The sequence below is a fragment of the Sceloporus occidentalis genome, unplaced genomic scaffold, assembly GCF_023333645.1.
Source record: "Sceloporus occidentalis isolate IW3139 unplaced genomic scaffold, rSceOcc1.0.p SCAF_6, whole genome shotgun sequence".
NCBI lineage: Eukaryota > Metazoa > Chordata > Lepidosauria > Squamata > Phrynosomatidae > Sceloporus > Sceloporus occidentalis.
The window spans coordinates 133,739,140-133,751,667 of record NW_028316986.1 but is presented as its reverse complement, the minus strand read 5'-3'; the positions used below and the strand labels follow the sequence as shown (position 1 = coordinate 133,751,667).

At 38.6% G+C, this 12,528-nt stretch overlaps 1 protein-coding gene across 1 annotated transcript in view; it reads right to left on the bottom strand.

Moving 5' to 3' along the window:
- The window catches only part of LOC149311412 (dystonin-like), a 401,747-nt gene that overhangs the window by 237,565 nt on the left and 151,654 nt on the right, over window positions 1-12,528 (bottom strand). The window contains 1 exon segment of the mRNA XM_089531013.1: window positions 804-970. Coding sequence (XP_089387139.1) covers window positions 804-970 — 167 coding nt within the window.

Sequence of the window (12,528 nt, the reverse complement as noted above, 5' to 3'; positions counted from 1 at the left end):
GGCTTTACAATGCACTGACTCACCAGCATCCCATCCCCACTCAGACACCATACGCTGAAGCCATGGTACAATATAATGAATGGCCCGTGCACCACCCTGTGCACAGGCCCTTATTTTCAATGGGGCGCGAGCATATGTGATTCCTCCTTTATGCGGGGGGGGGGGTCCAGAACGGATCCCCGCGTAAGGGAAGGGAGGACAGTATATTCAAGAATAAATCCCCTTGCAATGGTTTTCCTGCCTCCAAGTCGCAGCTAAGTTTTATGTAACAAACCTGCCTACTTCAAGCCAAAACTCAATTCTATGTAGGTCATTTAAAACTTAAATAGGCTCTCCCTTCCTGTTGCAGCAGGATGGGAAACATCTCACAAGCTGCATCCAGATAGCTGACCAGAAGTTATACATCACTAATCTAAGGCATAGTTTGTCAGTGCTTAAGACTAATTAAGAAGGAAGAGCTTGATTAAGGTCTTGATTACAATGGAAGATATATTTTTTTCTTATCGGGTGTAATTATAAGTGGTTAAAAATTACCAATCTCCAATTACAGCTGCAGCCCTCATGTTGTAACAATGTAGCTTTTGGTACATTTAAAAAACCTGACCTAAACCTATTTGTTAATTCCATAACAGATCCACTAATAGGGTCTGTTACTACCACTGTCACTGCTAAATGGTAAATTGACACTTGTGTAAATCTCATTAATTCAGTGGGTCTATCATAGTTGGATCTAGCAACTGGATTTAGGTATCTCACAATTATCCCATATAGGTTCTTAACAGAACTGAAGAGTGTGCATTTACCTGTATTTATGAATGATGGCATTAAATAATTTCCCGTCTCGCCAGCAGGTAGTGAAATTTTCACAACGAATTCCAGCATAACCCTCTGTTGTTTGCTGTGTCCACAGGAGCAATCTCTCTTTCGCAGACATATCCTCTGACTCTCCAGTAACATGGATATCAGAAATCTAAATTGAAACAGAATAATTCAGCCACATTAAATCAATCAGATTAAAATTACAATTAAATGCTATTGATACCTATCCCACTCCAGTTTTAGACAGTAAGATCTTTGGAACATGACCCTGACTTAATGCTTGCTACACTGTACAATGCCTTTGAGCACAAGTGGAACTGTTATAAATTAAAATAAATGGAGATGTGAGGGAAATGCAATCCACATCAGCAGCACCTCAAACTTCCCCCAGGACTACATCATTACAGTCCATCATTAGAATGAAGCCAACCCCAGCCCTGGCCCTTTTGGGCAAAGTCCCAAAGTGGCACCAGATAACTGGGCATGAAGCCCAGGAACACAGCTGAACTAATTCAAGCACCTCCATTCAACTGTGAACCAGGGAGTTGCACTAATTCAAGCATGTCCCTGAATGGCCTATGCCATTAGAAGACATATGGCGCCTAGGCTAATAGCTCTGCTGAGGAGCTACAGGAAGTTAAGTAGCATAGGGGAGCACCATGAAATCCTCCTCCTCCTCCAGTGACCCTAAACTTGAGAGCAGATAGTTTTTAAGACAAAATGCATCAGAACATAGCAAACAATGGCAATCTGAAAAGGCTGTAAGGAGCCCAATGGTATGGGATCCCTGTGAGAGAGGAGCAGTGGGAATACTGATAGCTACAACTTTACAAATTAAGACTTTACTAAATTAAGACGAGAACAAAAGCATTCCTTGGCGACAATTTTCCCTTAAGTTACAGAAAATCAGTAACAGTACCACTATCCCTGGTTCAGTCAAAGCTTTCATTGAACTTTTGGATGGTTACTAGAGATTCCCATTAACTTCTACATGGGCGGAAATGACAAAGTCTTTTAAAGACTAACAAAAGATTCTAAAACATTAGCTGAGCACTGCATAAATCTATTTCTCACACATGGAAGACTGCTTGTTTGAAAACACTACCACCTCCGGGTCTTCTATAGAAGCGAGGCTAAGAGGTCAGAGAAGTAGCTAGTCTAAGGAGCTTCTCTTTAATGAGCTACCTTTACATGTGCTGAGAGCCTTTTAGTAAGATGGCTGCTTTCCAATAATTGGATTCTTCTCAGCCCCTAATCCCACCTCCCATACATGTATTTTGAAGAGAACAATCCATGCAATAAAAGGAACAGAAATAGTGTGTTTGAATTAGCTGGAGGTCAACTTTCCTCACACTGAACTTGGTGCTTATCAAAGGAAACCAGCTATGCAGACTGCATGGTCCACACTGGCTTTAGGGGTGGTGCTTCCTGCACCATTAGTCACTTTGAAACTGAAATACCCTGAGCATTCCAACCATGAGGACTAGATGGACTGAAACACCCAGATGTAACTTCCAAAATTCGTATCTAGACATGCCCTAAAAAGCCAAACGTCTCTGTCTTCAGGGGCTATTCTAATTCTAGAAAGTATACCACCAAATACACTAAATATATTTCCATGTAGCCGCCTTCCATTAATGAAACATATCAAGACCCATAATTCACGGTAAAAATTATGCAATATAGCATTTGGAAGAGTTTTTTGGGATTACGGTGTCAACTGGAAAGGCCAACTGCGTGTGAGAGAAATAAATACATATTTATTTATATATTAGAATAAGAAAAACAGTGTGTGTGTGTGTATAATGCTATTTTTCACATTCTAATATAATTTAAATTAAAACATTTCTTTCCATATACTCTGACCTTTTTAAAACACCAGAGTGAATCAACTGAATTTTTTTACAGCTCAATCGTTTTAAAAATACTTTTAGACTTTTGGCCTATTTTATAGCTAGCTGAGTTACTACAACTGTGTACATCAGAAACAACACAGCGAAAACCAGGCACATTAGATTCCTTGCTCCATAAGTGTCTATTTGGAGACAGCAGAATAATCTGACTGTCAGTTATATCTGCTGTGACTCATGCAAATGGCATACAAAAACATGGAAAACAAAATCTTATTTTAAACTGCAGTTGCTAAACACTCCTATTTGCAACTTAAATTAAGATATGAAACAAATATGACAAATATATAGAGGCACAAAAAAAACTTTGCAGCAGTATTGACAAGGCAAAGGAACTATTTGGAAGTCAAGAAACTTTTCCTAAAGTAATAAATTAGAAATTACTTTTTAATTTTACTTCTCCTTTTAAACTCTTCAACCTTCAGTTCAGTTTTTGAATGCTAGAATTTTTGCACAAGTAATCCAAGGAGATAACAATGAATATCTCTTATAAAACTGCATGGTTAGGATGACATTTCATCCAAAGCGCATGTAGATATATTTTATACTAACAAGAAAACAGACCAAGATAGAAACAACAGAAAAGGAAAGCAATGAGGGGAAGTCAGACAACTATGGGAACTGGTGTGTGTGTGTATATTGCATATATGAGGCTACACATGTGACTGATGCCCCTCAAACCTACAGCCAGTCCTAAAACAAGGCCTTGGTCATGTCAGGCAAGGACTCAGGCTTAAATATATATAGATATAGATATACAGGTACAGTATCACATGGGTTGTGGTCACAGGAAAATTTCAAGGAAACCAACCAAACGGGTGCCTGAACCTGTAGAAGAGTTTCCACTTTCTGTTATCTTTGACCTGAGTGTCCAGGTTTTCTAATCTTCCTAATCTCAGGGGAGGTCTCACGTAAAATGTTTCTCCATAGGCTTATAGCCCACACTCCTGGACACACAGTCTTCAGTGTTAGGGAATTTATTTTCTTTCAACTATAACTTCAGACAACCCCTCTCATTCAGTAAGGAAAAGGTTCCCCCAGTGAGGAAAGAACCATATTGCACCAGCTTGCTTCACAGTGAGGAGACTCTTTTGTTTCCTTATTTCTGTTTCCTTATTTCTTTGAATTCTGGATCAAGCATGGGTACATCTGGTACACTTTTTTCTGTCCCCCCTGCTCCTATGACAGAAACATGTAGGAGGACACAACACCAACAATCTGAGAGACATTGGCTAGGCATATTATAAATCTTTAGATAAAGCCCCTACTTTCAGTTTGATGCATTGAACTGTCTCACCTAAATCTCCACCACCATCCTTTAAAATCAACAAGGGGCTAGAGTAGATGGGCGTGAGAGAGTGGCCTGAGTCTGCTCTGTCCACAAGCAGATCATGACCACGCCAACTTCATGGCCTGCTCTGAAAGAGGGCCGCAGCTGAAGTACCCAACCTGTGCCGCTAGGAGCCGGAATAATCCAGTTGCTTTTTGCTTTCAGCCATGCTGGAGGCACAAATCGTTTCAACGTCACACCTTCAAACCAGCCAGAAGGCATTTCTTTTTGCCTGTCTTTTCCGGACCAAGAATAAAAGAGGAAAATACAATGGACCCTTGTTATACGTTGGGGTTTGGTTCCAAGATCCCCCGTGGATAACAAAATCCGTGGATGCTCAAGACCCATTAAATATAATGACATAGCAAAATGGTGTTCCTTATAAAAAATGGAATATCAAGGTTTGATATTTGGAATTTATACTTTTTTTGAACATTTTCAAACCGTGGATGCTTGAATCTTTGTATAAGAAGGGCCAACTGTAATTCTACTGTCAGTGCAATCCTTTTCATCTTTAAGGTACCCTAACATGTCAGTGACTCAGCAGAAAACTGATCTGACTAAACTGAAAAACAACCTGGCCCTTCTGGAATAGTATAAAACCTTATAATGTAAGCTACTTCAAGTAATTAGCCTTTTCATATGGAAATCCGTGTGACAATGTTTATAATCTTGAGGTTGGCAGATATGGCTTAAAGATCTGGGCAAATGGCTCTCTTAGGGCATACTGTAGAGGTATCTTTTAAAGGTCTTATATCAGTTGGAATCATATACAGTTTTATTGTTTGTCCTCTGAAGCAAAATGACAAACAGAGCACCTCACCTGCAATAAAATGCTTTATATACTGATAAAAATAGCCGATGACATGGCACAACCACTCAGGAAGTGTTTCTCTACCTCAGAGGTATTGGAATGTAAGTGAAGAAAGGCAATAAATATTTCCTATCCAACCTGATTGCTGTAAAAAGTTACTAGTTGCTAGAGCCAACCCCAGGTAAATCTGAGCCAAGGGTCAGCTCCAACAGTGCTTGATGTTAGTGCTTAAGGATCACCTTGAACAGGTTAAGCACAGAGTGCCCCAAAACAAAGTACACAGTGCCTTTGCCTTGCCACCAAGTCATTGCAGCTCACCAATAAATATTTGAAACTGAAAGAACAAACTTTCAAGATAGGAATTTGGGTAGCTAGAAACAAAATCACCTATGTCAAGAAAAAAACCTCCAATAAAAAGTAACTGAAGGATAAAAACATTCATCCATAAGAGATTACTGTTTGATACCAACTAATCTTTATATTATGTTATGTTTTTCAGACAGTGAAGCCTGAGGATGTAGTCAAGCCATTTGGAGGTCTCATTAAGTATTACCACCACTACTTTAGATCTTTGCCCCTCCTTTTGCCACTAGAAACCTTGTGGGAACTAAGTGTTGAGACTATTATATATCAGTTACTTAAGTGACTATCTTTTTCCAGGCCTAATTCAAGAAGCCAGTTTTGTTTTCAAACCCTCCACATGGTATAGGGCTACACTGATCTTAAAGCCCATCTAACCCTGTATGTGTCTGATTAAGTTCAGCACCTGAGGCACCACTCTTTGGCCCACCAGTTAAGACCAATAGGCTATTGTGTAGTAGAAGTATTTATTTATTCATTTATATCCCACCCATGTCCATGGATCTCAGTAGAGCTTTCTCACAGTGGTGGCCCCAACCAACTGGAACTCATTTTCCAAGGAGATACGTAAGGCTCTATCACCACTTCCTTCCTGAAAATGTTTTATTCCAGTCTGCATTTGGTACATTAAGAACCAAAAGTTATTGCTACAGCATGTATGCTTTACTTATAAGTGCATTTTCATGTAATTTGCAATCTTGCAAACTGTCTCGTGTCAGATGGTACAGTAATGTTTTAAACAAATATTTAAATAAATAATATAAAAATAAGATGAGAGATTCAAAGTGCTGTGAGACCAAAAGGAAGCACAAATGCAGTAAGATGGGATACTGAAATGAAAGGGCTTCCGAGAAATACCAGAAATGAGAAAAGAAGCCCACAGATAAGATGGATGGCTAAGGGAAGGAGGAGTGAGCTAAGAAGCAGACATTTAAAAGATGGGGATACAAGAGCCAGTTACATTATTGGCACTGGACATTCACCAAATGTGCTAATAACACAACAATGTAATACAATGTTAGCCAATTTTGCATGTAGCATAAGAATCCATTATTCCAGTTCGCGGAACTGGTGATAGACTGTAACTTCCAAATGAATGTAACTTCCTACTTTCTCCATTTAGCTTCCTGCTGGCCTCACTTTCTACATTTCCATCCCTGGCTAGGTACCATATCACACAGATACACATACATCTGACATTATGCAGAAAATGTTCCATGCATCTGATGAGATGGACTGTAGTCCACAAATGCTTTTGACATAATAAATGTCTAACTCTATAAGGTACAACATGACACTTTGCTATTCTTGTGGAAAGAAACATTTTCCAAAAGGTGAAAATATGTACTTGTTAAAAATTATTCTTAAGTGTACATCCATTCAAGATCTTGGGGGTATTTCAACATTATAAGTAGATCTCATCTAATTATTGCAACAGTATACCTAATAGTGAGAAAGCCAGCCTGTAGTGGTTTTTGAGTGTTAGACTACAAATCCATGCTCAGCCACGGAAACCCACTGAAGACCTTGAGCAAGTCACATTCTCTCAGCTCAGAGAAAGGCAAAGGCAATCCTCCCCCTGAACAAATCCTGCCAAGAAAACCCCATGACAGAAATGACTTGAAGGAACACAACAACAACAACAACAACACCCAATAATGTGTTCCACTGTGAGAGAAAGCAGCACAGACATTTTAAAATATGTTCACTTAGAACTCATGGCTTTTGGAAAAAACAACAAGTTTCTTCTTTAGTTATCTGAGACAAGCAGTGTAAGCACTAGAAATTGCTCACACACTGCACATGCTTATGACAGCAGGTACAGGCCACTATCACATCATACAATTTATATGGGAGATCTTAACAGAAATGGTAAACAGCCTCACAGCAAGAATAATCTGTGATTTGATGAGAACCTGTGGATGCTCACATATTGTAACTCACATGCTCTTACTTAAAACAACACATATAACACAATGTTAATTGGCTACAAATGTTAATTGGAAGAAAGCGTTAAAGTAGCTCAAATTAAAGATACATTCTTCTTGACATCATCAATCTTGATTATTTAAAAAAAATTAGTTAAAAAAAAACAACCCAAACAAATCTGAGCATATCAACCATATTTATTTTGTAATGTACTTATGTAGTCTTTAGCATGTATGGAGTCAGTGCATGTAACAAAAATTCCATATAAACCATGATAATAAATGAAATTTTGTTCAAACCTCCCCCCACTTTTTTGTCCTATATTATTCTAGTGCTGCAACATATTTACCTTGTTACTGCTTCGTAAAATAATATCAGCTGCATTTTCCACTGAGAAAGATGAAGATCCATGAAGATGCTGTGGGTGAGTTTCAATGTGAAATTCAGGCAGATGGGAACTGTAACTATTTTCCCATTCTGTTGCATTAGTCGCAATTCCAAAGGGAGCCTTGTTTAATTCGTTTTCTTCATCCTGTTTGCTTAACACAGAGGGTGAGTTGGAGTTTTTCTCAAAATAAGGGACTCTTTGCTTTTCCTGGAATGTTAACTCTCCTGGGATCCCACCATGAAAATATCCATTCCCTTGGGCAGACCTGCCTTCTTCTGGTCCCTTTCCTAGGTCTTTAGTTAAGTATCTGTCTTTTCCTTCTGCTTTTCTAGCTGTTCTGCTTCTAGTGTAAATACCATCCCCAGTGCAAGAATCACAGCTTGCTCCACTTGGCAGTTTTGCTTTACGAAGATCAATGGTAACTTTGGTACTCACAAGAGGATCACTTCCATCCACCAGAGTCTTCTGTGTAACAGATGCACCCAGTGCCATGTCCCTGGAATAGACTGCCATCTCTTCACGATTTCTTGTTTTGATTTGAATCTGCCCTTCATTTTCCTTAAGCTTTTCAGGCTCCTGTTCATTTTCTGTTTCTTTCTTTCTTGATTTCCTCCTGAAATATTTTCTTCCAGGGGACTGTTTTGCAGGACTCAAGGGAGCTCTGGAAGGATCCAAACACTGTTCCTCTTTGTCAGCCCGGACACATCCACAGACATTCCCCATTTGGCTCACATAATATCACAGCCACACACAGACCCTGTCATTTCGCTTGACTTACACAAACAGGCATCATTTTCAGACTGCTGGTTTATACCCTCATATCTTTCAGTCTGTACTCCTGTCCCCAGGACGTAGCCATTTTGCTATGAGAAATGCATACGCAATAAATGTTGTGGCATTGTGCCCAGGCTGGGCCTGTGTCTGATTAGACACTAAGGCTTATTTCTGGCCACCAATCCTCTTAAGCAAACATCACTGCCTCAGCATTAAACTGTAATGCTGATGGCCTTTTGCCGGAATGACATAGCAGCTATTCGGAAGAGCTTAGTGAAAGTAAAAGAGATCTTTGAATCTCTTTCACTAGCACACTGTAGTTCTAGAGTTCATGTTAGCAAGGCATCAGAAACTTTCTTTCTGGACAGAGATGATAAAAGCTGGTTTCCAACACTACCCATGGGGGAAAAGGGGGCTCTTTTCAGAGAGATCATCTTTGGACAGAAGTAAACCAAACAACAGTTTAAAGATGGACAGTCCCAAAACTTAATCATGGCCAGAGCTTCTGCAGGTGAATTGCACTGTGTAGAGAATCCTGAAAGCTAGCTAGAAATCTTAGACTAACATGTAGAGAAAGGGTGAAAATCAAAATACACAGGGTAAACATGCGTAGAAAGTGCTGAGTAAGAGCCTTGCAAACCAGAGATTATTTGAGTACAAAAGTATAATCTTATAAGCTTCTTTGGTTTCAGCAGGAAAGCTTTTATTTTTTCTGCTTTATTCCATCTACAACTTTTACAGTTTCTTCATAAATTAAAAAAATATATACCCAGGAACAAAATGAGCTCAAAGGCAAATAAATATTCTATGTGACAACCAATCATGATAATTTTTTGTAGTTGGTCTGATTCAGTACAGACTAAAGTTTTAGATATATATATATATATATATATATATATATATATATATATCTCCTAAATTGCAGAACAAACAAGATGTTGTGAAGTCGAAGGCTTTCATGGCCGGCATCCATAGTTTTTTGTGGGTTTTTCGGGCTGTGTGGCCATTTTATAGAAGAGTTTCTTCCAAGATGTTCAAAGTTCCAAAGCCCCAAAAGGGGTTGCCACATTGTTGCTGTCCATGCATGGCTTTATGAATGGTTTTATCTGTGACCTGTCTTGACTTCCTCCAGGGAGAAAGGAGGGATATAAATGAAATGAAATTAAATAAGTAAATTGAAGAGGGTGTAACAAAAATGCAGCATTCTGTGGTATACAAAACTTTTGTTGCTAACTGCCGTCAAGTCAACTTCAACTTATGGTGATCCTATGACCTCCAAGTCACTATCCTCCACCTCCCTGCTCAGATCTTGAAGACTCAGGGCTGTGACTTCCTTGATTGAGTTTATCCATCTTCTCCTAGTACATTCTACTTTAAAAAGCATTATTGTCTTTTCTTGGGAGTTATGCCTTCTCATGATATGTATGGTCAAAGCACAGCAGTCTCAGTTTAGTCATCTTGGCTTCCAGGGAGAGTTCAGGCTTGATTTGCTCTAGCACCCATTTATTTGTCTTTTTAACAGTTCACGGTATATCTGCAGAACTCTTCTCCAGCACCACATTTCAAATGAGTTGATTTTCTTCCAGTCAGCTTTCTTCACTGTCCAGCTTTCACGGCCATACATAGAAATGGGGAATACTATACCATGGACCACCCTGACTTTAGTATACAGTGATATGTTTTTATACTTCAGGATCCTGTCTAGTTCCTTCATAGCTGCCCTTCCAAATTCCAGTCTTCTTTTTTCTTGACTAAGTCTCCGCTCTCATTAACTACGGAGCAAAGGTATGAGCAATTGTGAACTATTTCAATGTCATCATCATCTACCTTAAAGTTATGTATATCATCTGTGGTCATTCTTTTTATTTACTTTACGTTCAACTGCAGGCCTGTCTTTTCACTTTCTGCTTTGAATTTCTTCGGTAACTGTTTCAAGAGTTTGTTATTTTCAGATAGTAATATGGTGTCATCCACATACCTTAGATTGTTGATGTTCCTTACTCCAATTTTTAAGCCTTCTTCTTCCATAATTAATCCTGCTTTACATATAATATGTTCAGCATATAGGTTAAACAGATAGGGCAATAACATGCAGTTGTCTTGACAACTGGAAAACGTTGTTTCTCCATATTCTGTCCTAACAGTAGTTTCTTGTACGAAGCACAGGTTATGCATCAGGACAACTAAATGTTATGACACACCAATTTCTTTAAGAGTGATCTATACACTTGTGTGATCTACAGTATACAGTCAAACGCTTTGCTATAGTCTATAAAGCACAGGCTGATTTTTTAAAAAAATTCTTTGGTACCTTCTATTATCAAGCATATGTTTACTATATGATCGTCCTCTTTCTTGAACCCAGCTTGGATGGCGCTTCTTGCTCCATATACAGTAAGAGTTTTTGTTGTGTAATTTTGAGCATCACTTTGCTTGCCTGGAAAATTAATGCAATGGCTCTGTAATTACTGCAAATACTAGTATGTTTTCTTGGGGATTGGAAAGTACACTGCATGTTTCCAATTTGAGGGCCACTGTGTTGTTTTCCACATTTGTTGAAAGATTTTAGTTAGAACTAAAGTGGATTCTGTCTCTCTAGCTTTGAGGGGTTCTATTGGTAAGCCATCTGTTCCTGGTGATCTGTTTCTTTGAACTGTGCTAAATATGACTTCCACTTCGCTCTTTAAAATTGGGGGTTGATCTCCATATGGTTCTTCTTCATGTGAATGTGCCATCCTTTCACCTCTTTTATATAGTTCTTTAGTGTATTATTTCCATCATCTTTTTATTCCTTCCTGGTCATGAAATATGTTCCCTTGCTGGTTGTAGAGCATACCCACTTTTGGTTTAAATATCCCTTTGATTTCTCAGATCTTGTTGAAGCAACATATCTCAACATGAGGATATTTAGGCTACACTGAAGGGATGCTGGATTTAGGCCAATATTTCTTATGTAGAATCCCATAGGAATTTGGTAATTTCAAGTCAGGATGTAATACTTAGGGGCAGTTAAGAAGACAAGTGTGTTCAGATGCTGAAAAAATTGCTTGTAAATTCTTTACAAAGATAACTGTGATTTAGCATTTCTATCACAAAGCTAAACTATCTGTATGTTGATTAAAAAACTAAGGCACCTTTAGCGACTCACTACTTCAAACCCTCAATTGCTATGGTGATTCTCAGTTCGCAACAGCAGGCAGGAGGCAACCAGCAGCAGACATTTATAAAAACAAACCCAGAGAGAAATTTTAGCTCTGAAAAAGAAGACATGTTCTGGAAAAGGAGGAGGTGTGATAACCATAAATAAATAATGCTGCTTCAAAATATAATCTGTGCTCCTGATGAATTTTTCTGTTTTGCCAAAAACACAGAAAAAGTGTTAGAGGTAGCACAGTGATACTGGCAATGGTTCCCTCAGGACTGACACACCACTATAACATGGTATTTAAAAGACTTAGAATTCAATAAACAACTATTGGCTCTTGGTGGCCCAGCTAAATGTATTTATTTGCTCCTGGTGAAACCTCAGTCATGCACAGCCACTACATCTATGATTATTCTTTTGTACACCAGTACAATCTTTTATGGTGAGCCATGCGTCACAGTATGTAAAATTACTGTTTCCCTAAAGTGACAGCAATTGTCACTGTGACTGGCCACAGACAAACTGATGAGATGCACAGTAAATAAAAGTGGCAGTTATGAACCTAGTAGTTATATAAACTGACCCTCAATTGTTAGTTACCAAGATTGGAAATTAATGGTGAGTTCTCAAACAAAAAGCACACCAGTGTACAATATTATATGGCCATCAAAGCAACTTCACTGGAGCTGTTTCTTTATCAACTATAATCTGTGGTTAGATCTCTAAAAGAGACTCAATTCTATTTGCCAAGATCAGTTTGTACAAGGTTGCTGCTCCATGTATCTCTATCACCCACCACTATGATAAACTGCAAATCTCAACAGAGTATATTGACCTATAACATAGGAACTTCACATACAGTAACAGCATTGCTCACCACATTAGTCCAGCACAGTTCCTATACCCTTTCTCATGAGGTGAGAAAACCTGACAGTATTTATATTCTGGATAAGAACCTACCATCACATTTAGAACTTGCCTGCACATGTCTTGTCTTACAATTTTATACAGTGTGTTCTCTAAAGAGATGTGTCTACCTTTGTACCACAAAATGTAGTG